At 45.0% G+C, this 27,608-nt stretch overlaps 1 protein-coding gene across 2 annotated transcripts in view; it reads right to left on the bottom strand.

Annotated features, from left to right (window-relative positions):
- Window positions 1–290: 290 nt before the first annotated feature.
- LOC138663980 (zinc finger protein 519-like) overlaps window positions 291–27,608 on the bottom strand; it is a 28,579-nt gene continuing 1,261 nt past the window's right edge. Inside the window, exons 2-7 of one of the 2 annotated variants that reach the window (XM_069750378.1) lie at window positions 11,216–11,351; window positions 10,906–11,085; window positions 10,699–10,822; window positions 10,518–10,615; window positions 4,932–5,022; window positions 291–2,336 (exon numbers count right to left, since the gene is read on the bottom strand). In XM_069750378.1, coding sequence (XP_069606479.1) covers window positions 1,699–2,336; window positions 4,932–5,022; window positions 10,518–10,615; window positions 10,699–10,822; window positions 10,906–11,085; window positions 11,216–11,293 — 1,209 coding nt within the window. In that variant the 5' untranslated portion in view covers window positions 11,294–11,351 and the 3' untranslated portion in view covers window positions 291–1,698. Of the gene's footprint in view, window positions 2,337–4,931; window positions 5,023–10,517; window positions 10,616–10,698; window positions 10,823–10,905; window positions 11,086–11,143; window positions 14,595–27,608 lie in introns of those variants that run through there. The other variant, XM_069750379.1, reaches the window with a different exon arrangement.

The following is a 27,608-nucleotide window of genomic DNA, read 5'->3' as shown; positions in this document are numbered from 1 at the left end:
CCAGACCTGAACCCCATTGAAAACCTCTGGAATGTAATCAAGAGGAAGATGGATAGTCACAAGCCATCAAAGAAGAACTGCTTACATTTTTGTACCAGGAGTGGCATAAGGTCACCCAAAAGCAGTGTGAAAGACTGGTGGAAAGCATGTCAAGAAGCATGAAAGCTGTGATTAAAAATCATGGTTATTCCACAGAATACTGATTTCTGAACTCCTCCTGAGTTAAAGCATTAGTATTGTTGTTTCTAAATGATTATGAACTTGTTTTCTTTGCATTAATTGAGGTCTGAAAGCACTGTTTTTTTTTTATTTGAACCATTTCTCTTTTTCAGAAAAAAAACAACATTTATTGCTTGGAAATTTGGAGACATGTCAGAAGTTTATAGAATAAAATAATTTACATTTTACTCAAATATACCTATAGAGAGAAAAATCAGGCAAACTGAGCATTTTTCAGTGGTCTCTTAATTATTGCCAGGGCTGTATGTACTGTGGAAGTATATCTGCATTTGCAATACGTCACTAGATTTGATGTAAAGACCTTTTTTCTCTATTAATATAGCCATATGCTTCACATGTAGTGGATTTTGGTAATAATTGTATGCTACTACAGCCTTTACACTATAAGGCTAGGTTCACATTGCGTTAGTGGGTATCCGCTAACGGAATCCGTTACATAGCGCCACTAACGCAATATAACGGATCTTTTAGCGCACCCATTGACTGCAATGTATGTAACGCATCCCTAACGCATGCCATTTTTGGCATGCGTTAGCGATGCTCCGTTATTTTGGGACGGACCTCGAACGCTGTCTGCAGCGTTTATGGGTCCGTTCTCGCTAGCGCAGATCGGGCATCTGCGCTAGCGTGAACACTAAACGCGATCCTTTTTGGACATTGCGTTAACGCAGTCCGTTAGCGTATGCGCTAAACAGACTGCACTAACGCAATGTGAACCTAGCCTTAGCAATTTATGCATTATGGATTTTTTTCACGGTTGCATTGTGTCACTTACCTGTACGTAAAAACTTTCTGCTACAAATATAGCCATGTGCCATTGATCTTACATATAGTGGATCTTATCCATTTGTGAAACTGCTGTGCATGTTATCAGGCCAAAATCACCAGGGTATATGAACTTTTGATCAGGGTCATTTGGATGTGTTGGGTTGTCATTATGATTTAAAAAGAGAAAACACAGTAGTTTGACAATAAATGGCTTCACCCAACCACTAACCATGAGTGGAGAAAAAGTTTTGGTGTGATCATTCATATTCTCTGAAAAAAGGCCAAGAAAGTAAAAATTCTGTTGGGGTATGTAAACTTTTGAGCACATCTGTATCACTAGATTGTGTTGACAACAGATTATTGTCGATATGGCATGAAAGTATTGCATTTCCATTGTGTTATGTCCCTGGTATGAACTGGAGACATCCAGTCTACCTTAGTCCAATTATCTTCCCTGCATTTATTGGCACACATTTGCTAGGAAGAAAAATACAGGAGAAGTTTGCTATTGCTATTGTTGGGATCTTTGGCTCCTTGCCATGTAATGAACTCTTCACAGGAGATGTTGCCAGGTGACCAGAGATATTGGATATTAATTTATCTAATTCTTAACACAATCTATAACATTATTGTAAAATATTTTAATAGTGATACACTTTACTATAACTGGTATATGTTCTGTTGTACTTCTCATTCACATAAATCTGTAGCAAAAAGAAAATAATTGTCCCCTGTGTGATTTCTCTGATGTCTTGCAAGATGTGACTTCTGGTTAAAACATTTACCACATTCTTGACATGAAAATGGCTTCTCCCCTGTATGAATTATATGATGTCTAAGAAGATGTGGTTTTGTCATGAAACATTTTCCACATTCTAAACATGAAAATGGCTTCTCCCCTGTGTGACTTCTCTGATGTCTAACAAGATTCGACTTCTCGTTAAAACATTTTCCACATTCTAAACATGAAAATGTCTCTCCTGTGTGAATTCTCTGATGTCTGACAACATGTGATTTCTTGGTAAAACATTTCCCACAATACGAGCACGAAAATTGCTTCGCCACTTTGTGATGTTTCTCATGTTTAACAAGATTTGATTTATCTTTAAAACTTTTTCCACGTTTTATACATGAAAATGGCTTCTCCACCGTGAGAGCACCATGGTCAACTTTCTTCCTTTTATTTTTCTTAACATTCTGTGATTCATCAAAAGATAGAAGTTCTTTAAAATGATCAGATGATAGCTCTTTGGTGTGTACAGCAGAAGGTATATTTGCTATAAAATCTGTAGCCATCGCATGTCCATCTGAGCTTCTGAAATAGTCACCTGCCAAAAATAAAATGTAGTTGAAATTAATAATGTTAGGATGATTGTGTTAAAGGAAATATTTCAGTAGAATAAACCTGGATACACCGTCTATATAGGCATGCAGGACATAGAAAGTTGAATAAAATGATACCTTTATGTCTACGATCCAATGTTATTCACGAGAAATCCACATTTTTCTTAATATGTAAATGATCTGTTAAAATCTCATTTGTGAAAGCGGTCTTGACAAGGGTTCAAATAAGTTTACATGGCATTCAATATACAATGCAATATTGTGATGACAGCCATCAAGAAGTTGCTTAAATTTCACACAACACTGACCTTATTTTGAACTGGATGTCCCTCAAACATTGATGAAAAGACAGGGAGAAAAGTGGTCTAAGAGTCCTACAGCAACAATAAAGGAGCTGCAATAATTTCTGGCAAGTAATTTTTGTGTACTGCTTGTGATCACAATCTCCCATATCCTTCATATGTCTGGCCTGCCTATGGGGTAGCATGGTAAGACACAAGCCTTTTTATAACCAAGAAAAACATCCAAGACTGGCTATGTATTGTGAAAGGCTACATCAAGTCTGCCAAAGAAATGTGGGAAAATGTGTTCTGATCTGATAAGATCAAGTTTGAACTTTTTGGCCATAATTCCAAAAGGTATGTTTGGGGAAATGCCAGCATTGTGCATCACCAAAAAGAGCACCATCCCCACAGTGAGACATTGTGAAGGCAGCAAGCATTGGAAAAGTTTCTCAGTAGATGGAACCGGGGTTTTAGTCAAGATGTAGGGAATTATGAACCAATCCAAATATCAGTCAATTTTGCATCAAAATCTTTAGACCACAGCAAAAAAAACTGAAGATGAAGAAGAATTTCACTTTTCAGCAAGAGAACGATCCTAAGCAAACCTCCAAGGCAGCAAAAGAATGGATTCACTAGGAGAAGATGAGAGTTCTGGAATAGCCCTGCCAGAGACAAGACCTGAATCTGATTAAAAAAATCTGTGGGGGACATGAAGAGGGGGCTGTACACAGGAGATGCCCCAGAAAACTGACAGATGTGGAGCTACTGCAAGAAATCGAAAAAGGTGGGGGGGAAGAATCCTCCAGTGATGAAATCAAGAAGGAAAGTTGTCTTTTTTGTAAAAAAAAAAAAAAAAAAAAAAGAACTTTTTTTTCGGAACAGTAGTACAATAAAAAAAGACATGGATCCTGGTCACCACAGCCTGTGATGAGCAACCAACATGTTTCAGCTAAGAGCTAATCATGTTATATAACACCCTGGACTGAAGAGGTTTCTAATATAGATCACAAGTTAGTGCTGCACAGGTCTGAGCTAATGAAGAGAACAAACCACCTGAAAAATTAACTCAATAAAGTGCCACAAAAATTTAACACAAAGTTGGAAGAAAATAAACATATCATACATATATATTTATGACGGTATGAAAAGGAAAAAAAAATATATATATTTTTTTTTCTCTTGCTAAAAAAAAGTGTGTAGTATACCAAGACAAAAAGAAAAATGAATTAGACTTAATTGTATTGTAAAATAAGATCTTGTTGTAGATTCATACCGTGGGGGACTCTGGTCTGTAACTTAAAAATCCAAAAAGATTTGCGGTTCAACAATTTTCGCCTTAAATCACCTCCTCTCTTAGATCTATACACTTTTTCTATACCATAGAATTTTAGGCAACTGATATTACATGATGTACATGCGTATGTAACACAATTTTTACATGAAAAAAAAAAATGCCTGTTCCTCGCCGTAATGTGAATGTGCTCCTACACAACTGATGCACTGCTGAGTTGGCTGTGAATCAGTACTGGGACATAATTACTGCTGTCACTTACTATGTACTGAGCGGTGACTGAAGCTGCTTCTCTATGACTAAAGTCCAGAGGCTGCTGGGAGGAATAAAGTTAATTTCCTCCCTGTAGCCGGACTTTCAGTGCGATGGCCACACGGCTTTAGAACGGTATTAACCTGCAGATTAGATCCATGAGTTTCCCCTTTATAATAACATAACAAGTACATAAGCCAACAATGGTTCCAGCAGACTAAAAGAAAGGATTTGGCTTTGCCCAGTGAACATATTTTTGAACTGGTTAAAAGTGGTTTCTCACGTTAAATGTCTTGTTAACCTCTGTCCAGATAATTTGCATATTTAGACAATTATAACCGGTCCAAAAACTGAGCAGAAGTTGGCAGAGGAATACTCGGGCTCTATCCTTAGCCAGTCTCGATGGCGATTTACTAGTGGACACAGAGACAGGATCAATTTTGCCAAATATGTTCTTTTTTTTTTTTTTGATCGCTAGATATACAGAACTGCTAAACTTCCTCTATGCAGTTATATTCCATTTCCACATTTTCATTGCTTTATTTTGTAATCTATAACAGTATCATATTTTTATCCATCATTAATTAGTAGTACAACTGAAGGTAGAATATCAAGAGGTTTTTTTTACTTCAACAACAGCTCATGAGGTTTCCGTCTACATCTGGACAACAGGACAGAATTATAGATTGAACTGAATATACCTGCGTTTTGCTTTTTCAACAAAATCGCTACATTTATTGGTTACTATTCACCTGGGTAGTCATATGTAAGAATCTCCTCTTTACACCGCTCATCACCAATCACAAATGTCTCTATATCATCAATATGGGTCAGATCATCATCCTGAAACAAATATTGTAAAAGTCACAGACAGATGGAGAAGTCACATCTACAAGTGATTCTCACAAAATTACAACATCATAAAAAAGTTAATTTCAGTTCTTCAATACAAAAAGTGAAACTCATTATATAGAGTCAATACAAACTGAGTGATCTATTTCAATTGTTTATTTCTGTTAAAGTTGGTGATTATAACTTACAGCCAATGAAAACTCAAAAGTCATTATCTCAATAAATTAGAATAATTAACAAAAAACACCTGCAAAGGCTTCCTAAGCATTTAAAATGGTCCACTAGTCTATTTTAGTAGGCTCCACAATCATGGAGAAGACTGCTGACTTGCCAGATGTCCAGAAGGCAATCACTGACATACTCCACTAGGAGGGTAAACCACAAAAGGTCATTGCTAAAGAAGCTGGCTGTTCACAGAGTGCTGTATCCAAGCATATTAATGGATAGTTGAGTTGAAGGAAAAAGTGTGGCAGAAAAAGGTGCACAAGCAACTGGGATAACCGCAGCCTTGAAAGGATTGTTAAGAAAAGGCCATTCAAAATTTTTGGAGAGATTCACCAGGAGTGGACTGCTGCTGGAGTCATTGCTTCAAGAGCCTCTACACACAGACATATCCAGGACATGGGCTACAAGTGTCGAATTCCTTGTGTCAAGCCACTCATGACCAACGCCAGAAGCATCTTACCTGGGCGAAGGAGAAAAAAACTGGACTGTTGCTCAGTGGTTCAAGTTGTTGTTTTCAGATGAAAGTAAATTTTGCATTTCATTTGGAAATCAAGGTCCCAGAGTCTGGAGGAAGAGTGAAGAGGCCACAATCCAAGCTGCTTGAGGTCTGGTGTGTAGTTTCCACAATCAGTGATGGTTTGGGGAGCCATGTCATCTTCTGGTGTAGGTCCACTGTGTTTTATCAAAACCAAAGTCAGCACAGCCATCTACCAGGAAATTTTAGAGCACTTCATGCTTCCCTCTGCCAATAAGCTTTTTGGAGATGGAAATGTCATTTTCCAGCAGGACTTGGCACCTGTCCACACTGCCAAAAGTACCAATTCCTGGTTTAAAAACAACAGTATCACTGTGCTTGATTGGCCAGCAAACTCACCTGACCTTAACCTCATAGAGAATCTATGGGGTATTGTCAAGAGTAAGATGAGACACCAGACCCAACAATGCAGACGAGCTGAAGGCTGCTATCAAAGCAACCTGGGCTTCCATAACACCTCAGCAGTCCCACATGCTGATCAGCAGTAATAGATGTAAAAGGAGCTGCAACCAAGTATTGAATGCATTTACTGAACATACATTTCAGTAGTGTCCAAAAGAAAGAAAAATGAAAGCGCACTCACCGGTGGTGAACTTCAGCGATTTATTAACACATAGTTACGTGATGCAGGGAGGGTAGTGAACGCATACAGAAATAGAGGTTACCCCCACTCTATTTTAAATACAGCACTAGAACAGGCTAAAGAAGAAAACGTTAATAAAAAGCAAAGGATAAAAAAAGATGAAAAATTCGTCTTCTGTTTCAAATATGGTCCAATGGACACGCAAATTAGAACTGCAATTAGAAAAAACTGGCAGATTCTTTGTCAGGACCCTGCCCTAAAAGAATTGACAGAAAGAGGTCCTCTGTTTGCCTGTCGCCGTAGTAGAAATATAGGAGACTCCTTAGTCCGTAATCGTGTGGTCTCCCCTCGGAATAATTGTTTACAAACTGCGGCCCCCAAAGGCAACTTTAGATGTGGACACTGTAACTTCTGTTGTTATCACCTAACAGGTACCTCTTTAAAAATCGGCCCAATAATGCACACAGTACGAGATTTTATCTCGTGCAGAACAACACATGTGGTGTACATTTTATATTGCCCATGCGGGTTCTTTTATATTGGTAAGACAATTCGACCACTGTTTGTGCGTTTCAGAGAGCATCTAAATTCAATATGCACAGGAAAAGGCGTCCCTCGCTTAATAAAACATATAAAAGAGCACCACGATGGTAATGATCAGGCACTACGGTTTGCAGGAATAGAAAAAGTCTCTTTGCGGCAAGACGGCGGTGACTTACATCGTATGCTGCTGCGTAATGAGGCTAGGTGGATTTTGCGTGCAGACGCATCCGGACCAATAGGGTTCAACGAAAAAATAGATATGTCTGTCTTTTTGTAAAAAAGTCCTTGTTTAAATGCGATTTATACTTCTTGTGGTCATATTGTTCCTATATGTTATTGTTTTTAATCTTTTAAATGTCATTTCACTGTTTACACTCACCTTTGTTCCGGACTGTGGCTAATTATCCACCGTGACGAGGAAGGAGTGAGGAGGGGCCAGAGACTCTTGTATTTCAAAAGGCCGGGCTTCCTCCCCCCTCGTCATCGGACCTGTCGAAGTGCTGCATAGCACGAAACAGCTGTGTCCTGTATGCGTTCACTACCCTCCCTGCATCACGTAACTATGTGTTAATAAATCGCTGAAGTTCACCACCGGTGAGTGCGCTTTCATTTTTCTTTCTTTTGGACACTTCTATATGAACTGTTTTTTCTTGGAAGCGGCACCCAGGTGGAATGCCCATGGCGATTGATGTTTTATTTTGACAAAAGGCATATACGGTACATTGCATATACCCCTGAGTCACAAGGGTCTAACTAATTACGGCAGTGCGGGTGTCATATCTCTTCAGTTTGGATTTATACATTTCTGTAGACCAACCATAGGGAGGGTGCCAGAGCAACAAGTATCCTCAGTTGCTAACGTCCGGTTCCTGCTAGCATGTGCCACCATTTTATTAAAAAAAAAGTTTTCCTATTTTTCTCCTCAAAATTACGGGTGCATCTTATAATCTGCAAAATACGGTATTCTAATTTACTCATATAATGACTTGGGTTTTTATTGGCTGTAAGCCATAATCATGAACATTAACAGAAATAAACACTTGAAATAGATTAATCGGTTTGTAATGACTCAATATAATATCACTTTTTGTATTAAAGATGAAATAAATTTTTTGATGATATTCTAATTTTGTGAGAAACACCAGTATGATCAGCTCTAATCCTGCCATATCCACCGTTCTTATTACACAAGTATAAAATATACTAGATGGTGGCCCAATTCTAACGCATTGGGTATTCTAGAATATGAATGTATGTATGTATGTATGTATGTATGTATATAGCAGCCACATAGTATATAGCACAGGCCACGTAGTATATAGGAGCCATGTAGTATATAGCAGACAAATACTACGTGGCCTGTGCTATATACTATGTGGCTGCTATATACAGTTAGGGCCAGAAATATTTGGACAGTGACACAATTTTCGCGAGTTGGGCTCTGCATGCCACCACATTGGATTTGAAATGAAACCTCTACAACAGAATTCAAGTGCAGATTGTAACGTTTAATTTGAAGGGTTGAACAAAAATATCTGATAGAAAATGTAGGAATTGTACACATTTCTTTACAAACACTCCACATTTTAGGAGGTCAAAAGTAATTGGACAAATAAACATAACCCAAACAAAATATTTTTATTTTCAATATTTTGTTGCAAATCCTTTGGAGGCAATCACTGCCTTAAGTCTGGAACCCATGGACATCACCAAACGCTGGGTTTCCTCCTTCTTAATGCTTTGCCAGGCCTTTACAGCCGCAGCCTTCAGGTCTTGCTTGTTTGTGGGTCTTTCCATCTTAAGTCTGGATTTGAGCAAGTGAAATGCATGCTCAATTTGGTTTAGATCTGGAGATTGACTTGGCCATTGCAGAATGTTCCACTTTTTGGCACTCATGAACTCCTGGGTAGCTTTGGCTGTATGCTTGGGGTCATTGTCCATCTGTACTATGAAGCGCCGTCCAATCAACTTTGCAGCATTTGGCTGAATCTGGGCTGAAAGTATATCCCGGTACACTTCAGAATTCATCCGGCTACTCTTGTCTGCTCTTATGTCATCAATAAACACAAGTGACCCAGTGCCATTGAAAGCCATGCATGCCCATGCCATCACGTTGCCTCCACCATGTTTTACAGAGGATGTGGTGTGCCTTGGATCATGTGCCGTTCCCTTTCTTCTCCAAACTTTTTTCTTCCCATCATTCTGGTACAGGTTGATCTTTGTCTCATCTGTCCATAGAATACTTTTCCAGAACTGAGCTGGCTTCTTGAGGTGTTTTTCTGCAAATTTAACTCTGGCCTGTCTATTTTTGGTATTGATGAATGGTTTGCATCTAGATGTGAACCCTTTGTATTTACTGTCATGGAGTCTTCTCTTTACTGTTGACTTAGAGACAGATACACCTACTTCACTGAGAGTGTTCTGGACTTCAGTTGATGTTGTGAACGGGTTCTTCTTCACCAAATTAAGTATGCGGCGATCATCCACCACTGTTGTCATCCGTGGACGCCCAGGCCTTTTTGAGTTCCCAAGCTCACCAGTCAATTCCTTTTTTCTCAGAATGTACCCAACTGTTGATTTTGCTACTCCAAGCATGTCTGCTATCTCTCTGATGGATTTTTTCTTTTTTTTCAGCCTCAGGATGTTCTGCTTCACCTCAATTGAGAGTTCCTTTGACCGCATGTTGTCTGCTCACAGCAACAGCTTCCAAATGCAAAACCACACACCTGGAATCCACCCTTGACCTTTTAACTACTTCATTGATTACAGGTTAACGAGGGAGACGCCTTCAGAGTTAATTGCAGCCCTTAGAGTCCATTGTCCAATTACTTTTGGTCCCTTGAAAAAGAGGACGCTATGCATTACAGAGCTATGATTCCTAAACCCTTTCTCCGATTTGGATGTGGAAACTATCATATTGCAGCTGGGAGTGTGCACTTTCAGCCCATATTATATATATAATTGTATTTCTGAACATGTTTTTGTAAACAGCTAAAATAACAAAACTTGTGTCACTGTCCAAATATTTCTGGCCCTAACTGTACATATATACATACATTGTAGAATACCTGATGTGTTAATACAGGCCACGCAATATATAACAGTGGCCACGCAGTATATAACACAGCCCACGCAGTTTATAGCAGACACGCAGAATATAACACAGGCGACGTAGTATATAACACAGGCCATGCAGTATATAACATTACCCGCGGCAAAGCGCGGTACATTACCGCTGGCATTAACCCTGTGTGAGCAGTGAGTGGAGGGGAGTATGCGAGCACCGGGCACTGACTGCGGGGAGTATGGAGCAGGCGCAGGGCACTGACTGCGGCGGAGTAGGAAGGGACTAATCGGACTGTGCCCGTCGCAGATTGGTCGCGGCAGCCATGGCAGGCAGCTGGCGAGACCAATCAGCGACGCGGGATTTCCGTGACAGAAGTTGCAGACAGAAAGACGGAAGCACCCCTTAGAGAAATTAGTTAGATAGATAGAGATAGAGAGAGATAATACTGGTGGATAAAACAAGACTGAGCACAAGACCTTCACAGCCATCTACACATCATATAGGAGATCTCATGACACCTTCTCTCCATCTACCTCATCATCCTGGAGAACATCAGGATTTTCTTGTTTAAAGTCTTGTGGAAGAAGAGGACGGGGACATCTCTCTGGTGTTGTCTTCTTACTGGATAGAACTTGAGAAAACACATACAGGCACTGAATTCATTCTTTACATACAGATAATTATAGGCTGTGTGTATTTAGTCCTGTCTATTACCTGGTGATGTGAGGGGCTGGGAAACCTCCAACAAGACGTCCTCGTACAGATATTTGTGTCTTTCTAAATACTCCCACTCCTCTATGGAGAAATAGATGGCGACATCCTGACACCTAATTGGAACCTGACACATACAATGATAACGTCAACCCCCCAATCCCTTCGTAGCGTTACTGTATAATGTCCCAGAACTCCCAGCAGTGTCACCTCTCCAGTCAGCAGCTCAATCATCTTGTAGGTGAGTGCTACGATTTTCTGGTCATTGAGTACCTCATGTATAAGGGGGTGAGGTAGAGGCTCCGTGATTGGGCTCAGAGGTCTTCCCCATCCCTCAGACACAGGGGTCTGACAGCGCTCCCTAGGGGTCTTCTTCACTACTGTGTAATCCTGGTTATGGAAAGACACATTAAAAAAATATCACTACAGACATTCCCAGAGTCCTCACCTCTCCAGTTCTGTCCATCTGTTTTCCCCATAGATAAGAATGATGTATTGTGGTGTCTTCAGAATCTCTCACCTCTCCTGTAATATGAAAGAGGATCTCTAGGGTGAGGTGTAATATCCTTTCTGCCACATTGTTCCTGTTCCTATCCATCCAGGAAAATTATCTTATACAGAATATCTACAATGAGAGGATCCGATATTATAGGGACCTGAATGGGAAAAAAAAATGAGAAAATGTACCATCATAAAGAATCCAATAATACTACACAGTGAGCCATTCCGACCACTCCTCCTTGAAGACTAAGAGGAGGTTGAGTCTGGCCCACCTGGGAGCCCGGTATGTGATCTCCAGGCAACACATAGCGGGATAGCCCCTGAACAGGTGGCGTTCCCATCAGACTCCAGTCCATTGGAGAACGTAGGGAGTGATGGAGAGGACACAAATGTTAGTAGCAGTTAGGGGAGCTACCTCGTCATGCAGCAGATCAGGCAGCAGGAATCCCCCATTTAATTTAATCAGCTGGTGTTTGGGGATAGGTCTGCGCTGATGAAGCAACCAGAAGGAAGAAAGGGTGCAAAAAAAAATATAGAAAGGGTGCAAAAAAAAAAAGGAAGAAAGACATATCAGAGGTGAAGTTTGTTTCAGTCCCCTTCCTAGGGCCCCTTGGTCCTGCTGCGTAGAACCCTCTACCCTGGGTCCACAGCGAGGGAGTGGGGTGAGTGCAGACCACCAGGTGTAGGATGCAGTCTCTGCTGGCATTATCAGAGAGGGCAGCAACGGGTATATGACTGCAAAGACAGATAGCATATGTGGTATGGAGAGTGGCCCGGTGTAGGGCAGTGACAAACGTAATGATGGTGCTCAGGACCGCTCCCCAGTGAAAGGTGGGGCTGACATGGCACCTGTTGCACCCACTGACATACGGTGATGGCATGCTGTAACATGCAGGTAGCAGGAGCAAATGCCGCCGACAACAGCCAGCGGCTCTTGCCTCCCATGTCAGTGGTGTGCTGACAGCCGGGGCTGCATCTCCGTCAGCGTGTGCGGTGGTGTCAAAGTCCCCCACGTGCAGATCTGCTGCTGGATCAATGACTGGGACCCCTGCACTAGTGAAAGTTACAGCCGCAGGGTCAGCTATGAAGCCGGCGGCGTTTGTCATGGCCACAGTAAAATCAACTGCAGCCGCATCTGTGTGCTGCTGTGTCGTGGTCCCCTGAGCCATCACCTCTGATAGTGCCCGTGGTGGTCAGCGCAGCACAGGCCCACGCAGTTAAAGGTGTTCCACAGCAGTGCAGCAGCGCGATCTGTGTCAAGAAAGGCGGCTGTGCTGGGAGGATCTGCTGCATAGCTGATGAGGCTGTACAGCATCTCAATTAAATGGACCATGATCATTAAAACCCTAACTGTAAAAACCCAATGTAAGCTGAAAATCCCAGCAAAAGCAAGGGAGAAAATAATAGGGTAACCTTGAAAATAAAAACCTAAGAAAAACACCAAGGTTACTTACCGGTAGCCTTTTTTTCCGGAACCCATGACGGCACACCTGAGAGAGGGGATCCGCCCAGTCAGGACAGTAAACCCTACTGAAAATAAAAGGGCGGTGCCTCTCTGTCGCTTCAGTTGGTTTTCAGAGCATGAGAGGCCCCCCTGGTTAGTACACATGGCAAATCCATCACAACATATGAACTAAAAACACCCAAAACTATAGTGCACACCGAAGGGGTGATAAAGGGAGGGGGGGGGGGAATATGCAGGTGCCGTCATGGTTTCTGTAAAAACCAGCTACTGGTAAGTAACCTTGGTGTTTTCCCTTTCCCCATGACGGCACACCTGAGAGACTTTTGTAGAATAAAACCTTACGGAGGGACCACCACTTGAAGTACCCTTCTACCAAAGGTTAGGTCAGCAGAGGAGGAAACGTCTAGCCGGTAATGTTTGAAAAAAGTTGAGGGCGAGGACCAGGTAGCGTACTTGCAAATTTGGTCAATCGATACCTCAACTTTCTCTGCCCAGGAGGTAGCCACGGCTCTGGTGGAGTGAGCCTTGATGCCATCAGGAACCGGAGTGCCACTCGCAGAGTAGGATAGACTAATGGCCTCCGTGATCCATCTAGCAATGGTACTTTTAGCTACCCCGCACCCTTTTTTACTACTCTGAAAGGCTACAAATAGGGTTTGGTCTTTCCTCCACTGACTAGTCATGGTCATGTATTGTAACATAGATCTTCTTACATCTAACATATGGAACTTTTGTTCCCCAGGATTTTTATAATTATTACAAAATGATGGTAAAGTAATCTCCTGACATTATGGAATTTTAGGACCACCTTGGGGAGATACTCCGGGTCTGGTCTTAGAATTATCCTGTTGTCAAAAACCTGAGTATAAGGAGGACATATCGACAGGGCTTGTAAATCACCTACCCTACGAGCCAATGTTAGGGCTACCAGTAGGACTGTTTTCAGGGTGAGTAATTTAGGTGACAACTCCTGCAAAGGCTCAAAGGGTCTTTATTTAAGGCTTCTAAGACTAAATTTAGATCCCAAGGAGGGATTTTTGGGATAACAACCGGCCTAGACCTGCCACAGGATTTTATGAATCGTGAAACCCACCTATTTGATGCTAGGTTGCAGTTGTATAGGGCCCCCAAGGCTGAAACTTGAACCTTAAGGGTGCTAGTTGCTAACCCGAGTTACAACCCTGCCTGCAGGAACTCTAGGATGGGTCCCACTGGAGCTACATCCCCCAACGGTTCACCCAGAAAGTCAAGAAACTTTTTCCACGTCCTACCGTAGATTCTAGATGTTATAGGCTTTCTGCTTTTCAAACGGGTGGAGACTAACCCTGGTGAGAATCCCTGGCGACTCAGTAACGCCCTCTCAAATTCCAGGCTGCCAGATGGAAGCCCTTCACCTGAGAGTGGGTCACTGGTCCTTGGGTTAACAGGTCCGGAACTTCTGGCAGAATCCATGGGTCTGTTAATGACATCTGCCTTAGAAGGGAGAACCATGGCCTTCTTGGCCAGAATGGAGCTATGAGTATTATTTTTGCTTGGTCTTCTCTGATCTTCCGGACTACTTTTGGAATCATCACTGTTGGGAGGAATGCATAGGCCAGAGAGACCCTCCATGGTATTAGCAGGGCATCTACTGCAAAAGGATGTTCTCTTTGGTTTAGGGAGCAAAATTTTTTGACTTTTTGTTGTGTGAGGTGGCAAATAAGTCTATTTCTGGTGTACCCCAGGCTTCTATTATTTGTTGGAACACCTCGGGGTCCAAGGACCATTCCCCCTGTCTCCGACCTCTGCGACTCAGGAAGTATGCCTGTGTGTTTTCTACACCCCTTATGTGTAGTGCTGTGAGGGACGACAGTGGTTGTTCTGCCAACTGGAAAAGTAGATTTGACACCTCCATGAGGCCCCGGGACCTAGTCCCCCCTTGGTGATTGATATAAGCCACCACTGCTCGATTGTCCGTCATGATTAGAGTATGGCGGCCCTGGAGCAAGGGGAGAAAAGTGTTTCAAGGCCTTTTCCACTGCCCATAGTTCTTTTTCGTTTGAGCCATGATTCCTTTCTTGGAAGGACCAGGTTCCTTGTACTGAATGAGACCTCAGATGAGCCCCCCAACCTATACCGCTTGCGTCGGTAGTGATCATGTCTTCGACCGGTTTCTGCCACTGGACCCCCATTGTGAGATGTTCTCTCACAGTCCACCAAATTAGGGAATCTCTTACGTCCTGAGAAAGACCTAGATTTCCTTCCAAATGCCCTCTTAACAGTTTCTGAGCTGACAGAACTTCCCACTGCAGTTGTCTCAGGTGAAATTGTGCCCATCCTACAGCCGGAATGCAAGACGTTAATGAGCCTAGTAGGGAAGTGCTTTTCTTAGGGTCATCGCTGGCTGATGTATTGCTGTACTGGTCAAGTTTATTATTTTGGCTACTTTATTCTCCTGAAGGAGGTAGAGCTGACGTTCGGAGTCCAGTATTAATCCTAGGAAGGACTGCACTTTTACTGGAACTAACTTTGATTTGGGGATATTTATTATCCATCCCAGCTCTATTAGAGTTGATGTTACAACTGTTACTTAATGGGAGCAATGGGTCTCTGTCCTCCCTACCACAAGGAAGTCGTCCAGGTATGGGACAATCACTACATCCCGGGATTGGAGGTATGACATTACCTCTACCATCGCCTTGGTGAAGACCCTGGGAGCTGTAGACAGGCCGAATGGAAGGGCTGTATATTGGTAATGTTTCACTTGGTTTTGTATGTAGAGTGCTGCTCTCAAGTATTTCCGATATTCCTGAAGTATTGGGATATGATAATATGCATCTTTTAAGTCTATTACTGCCATGAAGCAGTGAGGGAACAGAAGTTTTGTGATTGTGTTGATGGACTCCATCTTGAAGGAGTAGTTCTCTACTGATTGATTGAGCTTTCTTAAATGGACTCTGGTTCTCCAGGAGCCATCTGGTTTTTGTATCAGAAAGAGGGGGGAGTAAAACCCCCTTCCTTCCTCCCGAGCCGGGACTTCCTGCAAGATATTGTGAACAAGTCCGAGGACTTCTGTTTCCAGAGCAGATTACTCCTGCTGGGATTTCCTCCGGGGAGTTATTACAAAATTGTGCCTGCGTGGATGGTTGAATTTTATTTTTAGGCAGTCTTTGATAATGTTTAAAACCCAGGTGCTTGGTGAGATGTTTATCCTGGCCGGAAAGAAGAGGGAGAGCCTTCCTCCAACCTCTGATGTAATGTCATTGGGGGGATTTTTTTGCTCATGTAGAGGGCCCTTTGAACATGTAGCCCGATCCCCTTTTATCTTTAAAGTCCCAATTTCTCCTATCTCCTGGAGGACGACCTCTGTTAAATCTTCTCCTCCGAAAGAAAGGTTTTTTTGGGATCTCTAGAGAAACTTGGAAAGGATTTCTTTTTATCGCCTGCATGTTCCAAGATCTTTTCTAGCTTTTTCCAAAGAGGAATTGACCGTCGCATGGGATGGAGCACAGTTTACGTTTAGATGGCAAATCCCCCGGACAACCTTTAAGCCATAGGGCTCTCCTTGCCGCATAGGACAAGCCTGCTGCTCTAGCTGTTAATCTTGCGGAATCCGCAGAGGAATCTGCCTTGCACTAAGGATATATTTGTAAGGTTATCACTTCTAGGAACTTTATCCCTTAGCTGATTTTCTATCTGCTGTAGCCAGACCATGAGCGGTACATGTCGCAGCTATTGCTGGTTTCAAGCCCCCAGCCGAAGCTTCCCAGATGTGTCTCAAAAAACTATCTGCTTTTTTGTTAAGCGGGTCTTTTAGGACACCTGAATCTTCTAATGGAAGGGATGATTTTTTCAAAGATTTTACCACCGCACCGACAGTTTTAGGGATTTTCTCCCAGGATTCGGTGTCTTTTTCCTCAAAAGGATATCTCCTTTTTGATGAAGAAGGCAAGGTACCCATTTTCTCGGGTTTTCTCCATTCTTTTTCGATCAATGCTTTGATTTTTGCATTGCCTGGAAACATACGTTTCCTTTTTTCTTCTAACCCGCCAAACATGACATCCTCAAGTGACCTAGGTGTCTTTTCCTCTTTAAGACCCATTGCAGACCTGACCGCTTTAACTAGTTTTTTTACATCCTCAGTTGGAAAACATGGTCGACCCCCTGTATCACTGTCTGAGGAGAAATCTGAGGACTGGAAAGAGGCGGAGGAGGTAGAGGGAGACCAGTATGATTTATGACTCTCCCGTTTCTGAGAGGCATCCAAATCCGAAGACACCTTGCGGCTTTTCCTCCCTGTTTTTTTAAGGGCCAGTTTTAAGGAGTCTTTTATCTCTGCCTGTATTATGGCTTTAAAGCTAGTGACGAAATACGTACGCTACTCACCTGGTAGCAGTGTTTTTTCAGGAGCCATGACAGCACAACGAGAGAGGGGATCCGCCCTTCAGGGACAGGAAACCTCAGACATAAAAAGGGCGGCACCTCACTCCCCCGTCAGTTGGTTTACAGAGTATGAAAGGACCTTCTAGGTTATTAGCACATAAACAATATTAATATATGGTACAATTCACCCAGTGAATAAACTTAGGAATTAACTAAAGGAAGTGTTGAACCCATAAAGCAAAGAGGGTAGGGAATATAAGGGTGCTGTCATGGCTCCTGAAAAAACACTGCTACCAGGTGAGTAGCGTACGTATTTATTCAGTCGCCATGACAGCACAACGAGAGACTTTCAGAGAAGTGAAAAGTGACTAGGGAGGGATAATAGCCTCCAGCACCCTTCTCCCAAACGTGAGGTCGGAGGAGCCACCTAGATCTAACCTATAGTGTCTAAGAAAGGTGGATGGAGAAGACCATGTGGCCGCCTTACAGATGTCTTCAATCGACACTTCTGCTCTCTCAGCCCAGGATGTGGCTACCGCACGAGTGGAGTGAGCCTTTATTCCTTCTGGAACTTCCACGCCACCTGCGGTATAAGCAAGAGATATCGCCTCCCTAATCCATCTGGCTAGCGTATTCTTTGATACTCTAAGCCCCTTCCTAACTCCCTGGTAGGATAAAAATAAGGAGTGATCTTTCTTCCAGGTGTCTGTTACTGAAATGTATTTGAGAAGGCACCTACGTACGTCTAAACAATGAAATCTCTGTTCCTTATCGTTAGAGGGATTAGGACAAAATGAAGGCAGGACCACCTCCTGAGATCTATGAAATTTTGACGCAACCTTTGGAAGATAAAGAGGGTCAGGCCTCATCACCACTCTATCTTCCGTAAATTGCATATATGGACGTTGTCTGGACAATGCCTGTAGATCACTAACCCTTCTAGCCGATGTGAGGGCAACTAAGAGGGCTGTTTTGACCGACAGGATCTTGATTGGGAGAGAGTCAATAGGCTCGAACGGAGCTTGTGTTAGAGCCGAGAGCACAAGATTTAGGTCCCATGGAACTATTCTTTGTTTAATAACCGGCCTGGATCTGGTAACTGCTTTAAAAAAACCTTGTTATCCAGTGATTACTGGCTAAGTTAGAATTATATAGTGCCCCTAGAGCTGAAACCTGAACTCTAAGGGTGCTGGTAGCTAAGCCTAACTCTAGGCCCTTCTGTAAAAATTCTAAGATTTGAGAAATATCAGGTTCTTGATCAATTCGTGCCCCTGAACTTGATAGAAACTTCCTCCATACCCTAACATAAATGTTAGTCGTGGAGGGTTTCCTACTTTTAAGCAGAGTATTCACAAGATTTTGAGAGAATCCCTTCCCTTTCAGAAGTGACCTCTCAAATTCCACGCTGTCAGGTGTAAGTTGGTTACTCGTGGATGCAGGACTGGACCCTGGGAAAGGAGGTCTGGTATTTCTGGAAGGATCCATGGCTGGGAAATGGACATGCTTCTTAGCCATGGGAACCATGACCTTCTGGGCCAGAACGGGGCTATTAATATCACTCGGGCCCTGTCTTCCCGAATTTTCCTTAGAACTAAAGGAATCAGATTTAGAGGGGGAAAGGCATAGGCGAGACTGAAGTTCCAGGAGATTAGAAGAGCGTCGACTGCATACGGGTTGCCCTTCGGATTTAGGGAACAGAATTGATGAAGTTTCTTGTTTCCTCGACTGGCAAACAGATCCATCTCTGGACAACCCCATAGACGTACGATCTGATCGAAGACAGCCGGTTTTAGAGACCAGTCCCCTTGTTTGAGCTCGTTGCGGCTTAAATAATCGGCCATGGTGTTTAGTTTTCCCTTTATATGAAGGGCCGTAAGGGAGAGTAGGTGATTTTCGGCCATCTGAAAAATACGATTTGTAACGTTCATTAATGACCTAGACCGTGTACCTCCTTGGTGGTTCACATAAGCAACGGTCACCTGGTTGTCAGAGAGTAGTCTAACATGTCTACCCTGCAGAGGTACAAGGAATGCATTCAAGGCGCGTTCTACCGCCAACAATTCCTTTAGATTGGAAGACGTGTCCCGCTCAGACTGGGACCACAGACCCTGAATGCAATCATCTTCCCAGTGTGCCCCCCAACCCGTGGGGCTAGCATCAGTAGTTATTACTCGTGTTATTTGATTTGTCCAAGGTACCCCTCTACGCAGATTCGGAATGTGCGTCCACCAAATTAGTGAATCAGTGGTCTCCGTAGATAGAGAAAATTTTCTATCAAGGTTAGCGCCCAGCCGACGAAAATTATGCAGAACATCCCACTGTAGAGACCTGGAGTGAAACTGTGCCCACAGCACCGCCGGAAAACAAGAAGTAAGGGAACCCAAAAGTGACATTGCACTTCTTAAGGAGATAACGGGATTATTAATTGCTCTTGAGGCTAGACGATGAATACTATCAACCTTTGAGTCCGGCAGGCGACATTCCTGCTGACTTGAATCTACAATAAGACCCAAGAACTGCTGTGATGTTAAGGGCTGAAGACGCGATTTTTTAAGATTGATAATCCATCCTAAGTTATGTAATGCTGCCATCACCTTCTCCAACTGGTCTTTACAGTGTGACTCTGAATGCCCAACAATCAATAAATCATCCAGGTAGGGAATTACTAGTATGTTTTGCTCATGAAGGTGTGCCATAACCTCTACCATAATCTTGGTGAAAACCCGTGGTGCGACCGCAACACCAAAGGGGAGTGCCCGATATTGAAAGTGCTCTACTGTGCCGGCAAGAGAAACCGCCACCCTGAGAAAGCGCTGATGATTTACATGTATCGGGACATGGTAATAGGCGTCTTTCAGATCTAAGACCACCATGAAGCAATTGTGAAAAAGAAGCTTTATTGCTGTTTTCACAGATTCCATTTTAAAGGATGGGATCAGCAAGAATTCATTCAGGCTTTTTAGATTGATGATGGTACGATATGACCCATCTGGCTTCTTAACCAGGAATAAAGAGGAATAAAACCCCATACCTCGCTCTTCCGTGGGTACTCTAATAAGAACTCCCTTTTGTTGGAGATCTTGAACCTCTGACTCCAATGCCAACTGTTCTGCAGGAGAAGAACGGATAGGAGTTAGTTTAAATTTGTCCTGAGGGATCTGATGGAACTGGAACTTTAATCCCTCTTTAATGATACTGAGTATCCATGGACTATTGGTGATCCTGAGCCAGGCTGGGTAGAAGGCCAAAAGCCTACTGCCCACCTGGACCGCCAGTCATTGAGTTTTCTTAGAGTCCCGAGGGGAGTTAAACATGTACCCCCTACCTCTTCTTCTGCTGCTGTAATATCTGGACGAATCTCTATTTGGTTCTCTATCAGCTCTTCGGCGATAAGACCATCCTCTGCTGTAATCACGCCTATAAAAGGGTTTTCTCAATAGAGGGAACCGCTTCTTAGAATCACCTGCCTTCTCAAGCAGCTCATCTAGTACCGGACCAAACAGATGAACCCCTTCACAGGGGATGCCACATAGTTTTGACCTGGCCTGTAAATCACCTGGCCAGCATTTTATCCAAAGCGCTCTGCGGCCTGCGTTGGACAAGGCTGAGGATCTTGCGGCCAGCCTAACTGAATCTGCTGACGCATCTGAAAGGAAGGCTGCAGCGTCTTGGATCATGGGCATAGATGATAGGATTTCACTTCTAGGAACTTTATCCTTGAGTTGGTCTTCCAGGTGGCCTAGCCACACCATCAAGGACCGAGCCGTGCAAGTGGCCGCAATTGCCGGTCTCAAGGATCCCGCAGAAGTCTCCCAAGCCCCTTTAAGGAAGACATCAGCTTTTCTATCAAGCGGGTCCTTTAGGCTACCTAGATCCTCAAATGGAAGAGAAGACTTTTTGCACGCCTTGGCCACCGCTGCATCTAACTTCGGGACCTTGTCCCAAGAAGCTGAAGCCTCCTCCTCGAACGGATACCTTCTTTTAAATGCTGGTGGCAGTGAGCCCTTTCTTTCGGGTTTCTTCCATTCTCTCGTAATCAGTGATTTGATCTTTTCCACTACAGGAAAAACCCTTCGGGACTTACGGTCTATGCCCTTAAACATAATGTCCTGGATGGAGCATTCTGACTGGGTCTCTTCAATCCCCATAGTGTTGTTGACAGCTTTCACTAGGTGATTAATCCTGTCTAGTGACAGGCATGCTCGACTAGATTCTACGTCCTCTGAAGATGAAGATGAAGGATGAGAATCCGAGCTCACACCCTCTGACTCCACGTCTGAACCTGGGGATGAGATCTCTTTCCTCTTTAGGGACCTTGTCCTGTGAGAACTGGATTTTAAGGAATCCCTGACCTCCTGTTTAACCAAGTCCCTAAGGGTAGATGTCAGGTCAGGGGCCTCCTCCTCGATTAAGCGCTGTATACAGGGTCTGCACAGCTTCTTTTTATGCCCATCTGGAAGTGGCTCTGTACATACGGCACACTCCCTATGCTTGGTTTTGGAAGTACTTTTTCTCCCCTGGATAAGGAGAGAGGGAATACAAGGAGGGACAGCAATCAAAAAAGCGTACTTTCACGTAGCTCACTTACCCATCCCTGCAACGAATGGTACCGTAATCGGGGGGTCCTCTCTAGCCGGAGAATCTTTACGGCCTGAGGATTTGGTAGATTTCTGAGCAGCTTTAGCTCCACCAGCGCGACTACTGCCACTAGAACGCCGCTGGGAGCTTCTCAGAGATTTTCCTGTCTGTGGCTGCTCCAATGGTTGCTGCTGTTCACCGCACAGCTGCGGAGTTCCCTCCGGTGACTCCATGTAGGAAACGAGGACAGGAACAAGTAGAGGCGTCTGTGCAGCTCTTAAATACATCCCCCTAGGTACTACCCCCGGATGGGGGTCAGCAGGGCTTCCTCCAGGTGCCGCTAATCGGTATTACACCGATAGGCTCCGTCCACTGTGAGCCGCGCCCCCATGCTGACCGCCGGACCCCCTGTGGCCATAATCCTCCCTCCGTCCCTGGGCGCCGCCATTAGCCAGGGAAGAAAGCGCTACCGCGCATGCGCGGCCGCGTCACTACCCCGCGCCGCTCGCCGCGTCATCCGGACACGCCCCTTCCGGTCACGTCTGCGGCGCTGAGGACAGACACGCCGACAGGGACGGCAGCGCTCCCCGGCCAAAGCGGACCACAGCGGCAGCGGTGGACAGACCCCAGAGGCCCCACAGACATGGTGCACGGCCTACTTACCAGGTATGCGGACACCTAAGAAGCTAACCCACCTCCCTTGGGTTGCTTCCTCCTGCTGCCACCTACACCAACAGTCCCCCTGCCGTGTGGTGCTACCAACCTCCTGACCAGACCGAGGCAGGGGACCCCCGCTACCTGTATCGGCCTGTCAGGAGTGGGATTCTTCTTTTCTTCAACCTTCTTCCTGAGGTCTGTCTGAAGAGGTTCCGCTGTCAGGGACAGGAAACCAACTGACGGGGGAGTGAGGTGCCGCCCTTTTTATGTCTGAGGTTTCCTGTCCCTGAAGGGCGGATCCCCTCTCTCGTTGTGCTGTCATGGCGACTGAATAAATTAGGGGTCTCATCCTGTATAGTTTTATTAATGCAGTCAGCGCAGAGGTCCTTCTGCCACTGAACTGCAAGCGGAACTTTACAAAGGGCACATTCTCGGTTCTTTGTTTTGCTGCTAGATTTCCTCGACTCCTAGTAATCAAACAGAAAAAAATGGACCCTGTTACCATAAGGGTGACATTCACGTAGTTTACTCACCACCGCTGACAGTCAAGGGTACCGGTTTCAGAGGCTGGACAGATGCACGTGCAGCGTCCCTTCTGGACGCCGAAGAGTCTTGCCAGACAGGACGACTGCTGCTCCTACTACTTGAGCAGCTGCTCCTGGTATGCTGGTGGCTCGGCATGGCATCTGGCGATAGCTCCTGATGCGGCTGCTGCTGCTCCTGTTGCCCCACTTCCATGATGAAGCTTTTGGGCATAAGCGTGTCTTCTGTGGTCATCCCCCCTTTTATGGGGGATCCACTGCACTCCCTACCTCCTCCGATGCCCAATGGTGGCCCCTCCCCTCCTCTGCAGCGCCGCCAGAGTCCTTTTCCACCGGCCGGCGTTTTCTTCATGGGCGCCGCCATCTTGGATCCGACGTGGGCACGCCCATTCGCAGCATGCCTTGCGCGTGACGTCAGACGGACGACCCGGAAGCGGCCGCCGCACCTGGAAGCTGGCAGAGAGAGGAGGGCGGCGTGGCAGCCACGGAAGGAGCCCCGCCATCTGACCGTGCTGCATGGATGCCCGCTCGGATGCAGAGCCCCAGAGGACCTGCGGACGACGCATCCAGAACCCGAAGACCAACGCAGAGGCGCTGCCTGTTCTTCCAAGCCGGGACGGGTACTGGGTAAGTGGAAACTTCTCCGCCGTGTTCAGCACGAGGGTCCTTGTCAGGACAGGAAACCCAAATGAAGCGACAGAGAAGTACTGCCCTTTTATTTTCAGTAGGGTTTCCTGTCCTGACTGAGCGGATCCCCTTTCTCAGGTGTGCCGTCATGGGGGAAGGGAAAAAATGAAATGTAAGTGTGGTTGGTGAAGGTGCAGTTTTGCTTGAAAATGCTGATGTGTATGAAGGTAAAGGTTCGAATTTTGCAGGGAAAGTGGGGGGTAGTGGTCCTAGTGTGAATGGTTTGTCTGGAGTAGGTGCAGCTGGGAGAATGGTTTCTGCTGCAGAGATGGATAGTTTGAATGGTGTTAGTATGGATTTCTCCACTGCACTGGTGTAATAGAGGTGTGCATAGGGTGGTTGATGAGGTAACGGGAGAATGTGTTCGTGAAGTGTCAGAGCTATTTGAGGTGGGGGCTGGTCCATCTGCTCCCCCACTCAGTGGTAAGCCTCGCATTGATGCAAGTGCCGCAGATGGAATTCCAGGGCGGTCTCGGGGGACTTCCTCACCTCCGGACTCTGGGGAAGGAGTTATGCAATGAGTTACTTTCTGGAGTCCATATTACGACGTGGCTATGCCGATATGGGGAGATTATGGAGGTCCCCCCAAAAAATAAAAACAGGAATGAATTTTGCATCTGGTTGGGGCGCTGGATCTTCATGATGAAGTTGTAGCGTTCAGGAGGTACTGTCATCCACTTAGATGGGAAGAGAGAGAAACCTGGTCTTCTACCAGGAGTAAAGGTTTGCCATAGGTCTGCCAATCTTCATCACTCCAGCGCGACATGCAAGGTGCAGAAGTGTGCCTTGTGTGTTGGGATAGGGTCAGTAAAAGCGGTCTCAAGGGAGCGCTGAGGAAGCAGCCAAGAGGGAAGAAAGGGGGAGGGTGTCGAGCACCACTGCAGCTCCAGCCAAACACCTCCAGAGGAGGACAGAAACAGGTACCAGAAAAAACTCGGTCACAGGAGCGCTGAAGGAGACTCAAACACCAGGTAAAATTTAACCACAACGCGTTTTGACGGAAACACCGTCTTCGTCAGGTGGGAATTTATTGATAGAAACAGGAAGGCAGTATTTAAATGATAAACAGCCAATCAGCACTGTTGACAGATTACAAATTTAAAAGACACTCGCAAAGCAGACGCAAGTAAAATGAATCGCAGATAATGTGGTTACAGAACAAAGCAGACTGTTATGATATGGTGACCTTGGAGCAGCATGAAAACTTTCACTGGAGTAGGTGGTCACTATACTGACCGCAAACCTGATCTTAATACCGCAACTAGAAGTAGCCGTGGAGTGTACCTAACAATCCTAGACACCTCGTCACAGCCGGAGGACTAAATACCCCTAAAGATGGAAATAGGAATACTATCTTGCCTCAGAGCAGAACCCCAAAGGATAGACAGCCCCCCACAAATATTGGCGGTGAGTCGGAGAGGAAAAACATACACAGGCAGAAAAACAGGATTTAGCACACGAGGCCACTCTAGCTAAAATAGGACAGGATAGGACAGAGTTCTGTGCGGTCAGTATTAACACCCTTCAAAAATATCCACAGCAGAATATACCAAAACTTCCTCCATCTATCTAAAGACGTAGGAGCGTAAATCTGCAACTCCAGCGAATCCTACATTCAGAGCAGGAATACAATCAAAAACAAGCACACAGCAGTGTGCCACAGAAAAATAAACAGACACTTATCTTTGCTGAAATAGCAGCCAAGCAAGAGAAGCCAGGCAGAGATTACTCATATCCCAAAAGACATTGACAACTGGCAAGGACTAATGAGTCCTGCACGCCTAAATACCCCAGTCAGAACTGCAATTAGCAGATACACCTGTCCAAGACTGCAGCCCAGAAACAACTGCATTACCATCTGCTACCACCAGAGGGAGCTCAAAAGCAGAATTCACAACAGCAGACGTTTGTTGTTCTAACCGCATTATCTGCGATTCATTTTTTTCATTTTTTCACCCAGTGCGTCTTACAATGCGAAAAATACGGTATGTCACTTGCGCAAGCGCAGTGACACTGCCGCGGTGCCTTATGGAATGCGGGGACAGCAACTGGAAGACCCAACTGGCAAATATATGTTACACGGACAAAACAGTTATGACACCAGTACCATTTTTCCACACCTGTGTTTAAACACAGATGTGTGAATGAGATGAGGCTTTAGATATAATAGAGTGTCTGATATTATGCTCTACAGTCACAGTCTCCAACCCCAGGATAAGGGTCCTCATTACTGTGATGCTAGTCACTTCTCAAAGCCAAGTCATGAGTCAGAATGGTCAAGGAGTCCAAGGTCAGAAGACAGGAGGGGTACGTCATAAACATAAGAGACAAAAGCATAGTCAGGTAACATTCCGAGGTCAGTATATCAGGAGGATAATGTATCAGAGCAGAAAGGGTTAAACAGACGGATGGTCAGAACAAAGTCCAAGGTCAGGAAACAAAATATCAAGCATACGAAACGCAAAACACAGGCAGTACAAACCTCACCAGCTTAAAGGGAACCTGTCACCCCGTTTTTTCAGTACCAGATAAAAATACTGTTAAATAGGGCCTGAGCTGTGCGTTACTATAGTGTATTTTGTGTTGCCCTATTCCCCACCTATGCTGCCGAAATAACTTACCAAAGTCGCCGTTTTCGCCTGTCAATCAGGCTGGTCAGGTCAGATGGGCGTGGCGACATCGCTGTTTCTTCCCACAGATCTTGCATATCTTTCCGTTGGTGGCGTAATGGTTTGCGCATGCCCATCTTCTGAATCCACTGGGCAGGAGAAGAAAAAACGCGCGATCTGCACTATTTCCCTGGTGATCTGTGGGGGCGGCCATCTTCCTGAGGCCGCGTGTGCGCATATGGAGTCCTCTGCTGCCCGGGGCTTCAGGAAAATGGCGACGGGATGCCACGCGTGCACAGATGGAGATCGCGGTGGCCATTTTCCTGAAGCCGAGTTCGCATCTCGGCTTCAGGAAAATGGCCGCCGCGATCTCCATCTGCGCACGCGCGGCATCCCGCGGCCATTTTCCTGAAGCCCCGGGCAGCAGAGGACTCCATATGCGCACGCGCGGCCTCAGGAAGATGGCCGCCCCCACAGATCACCAGGGAAATAGCGCAGATTGCGCGTTTTTTCTTCTCCTGCCCAGTGGATTCAGAAGATGGGCTTGCGCAAACCACTACGCCACCAACGGAAAGATATGCAAGATCTGGGGGAAGAAACAGCGATGTCGCCACGCCCATCTGACCTGACCAGCCTGATTGACAGGCGAAAACGGCGACTTTGGTAAGTTATTTCGGCAGCATAGGTGGGGAATCAGGGTACACAAAATACACTATTGTAACGCACAGCTCAGGCCCTATTTAACAGTATTTTTATCTCGTACTGAAAAAACGGGGTGACAGGTTCCCTCTAATGTACATCTGCCAGAGGTCTGGGAGAAACAGCTCAGTTAAGTAGGCATGGTGATCACCTGGGATAATGAACACTTGGAGACAGCCAGCACCTCCCTGTCTCAGATTAGATAGTGGAGCTATCAATCAACACACTAAGGCCGGGATCACACATGCGAGAAACACGTCCGTGTCTCGCATGTGAAATCCAAGCTCTGGCACCGACACTCCAGAGCGGAGCGAGCGGCTCCATGTGTTGCTATGCGGCCGCATGCTCCGCTCCACAGTGCCGGCGCCAGAGCTTGGATTTCACATGCGAGACACGGACGTGTTTCTCGCATGTGTGATCCCGGCCTTATAGCTCAGCACGCCCCTGTATTAGATTGGATGTCTGAGCTTTCAATCAAAGTACTGGGAGCTTCAGCATGGCCACCGTACGGAATTGGACGGCTGAGCTGTCAGTAACTGCATCCCAGACACCCTGAGGGGTGGAACAGTGACAATTACAGAGCCAACACCACAGACATTTCATGGGAAATCCCTTTATAGGAAAATTACATTTACATTTTTCCAGTTTTCGAAGACTTTAAGGCTATGTGCACACGTTCAGGAATTAATGCAGAAAATTCCTGTGGAAATCCGGACATTTCTGTCAGATTTCCGCATGAAATCCGCATGCATTTTTTTGCGCGTTTTTTGCGTGGTTTTGACGCGTTGTTTGCGCATTTTTTGCACGGTTTTT

Source organism: Ranitomeya imitator, chromosome 2 (genome assembly GCF_032444005.1).
Source record: "Ranitomeya imitator isolate aRanImi1 chromosome 2, aRanImi1.pri, whole genome shotgun sequence".
Lineage (NCBI taxonomy): Eukaryota > Metazoa > Chordata > Amphibia > Anura > Dendrobatidae > Ranitomeya > Ranitomeya imitator.
Note: the sequence above shows the minus strand (reverse complement) of the source record. Positions and strands in the feature narration are given on the sequence as shown.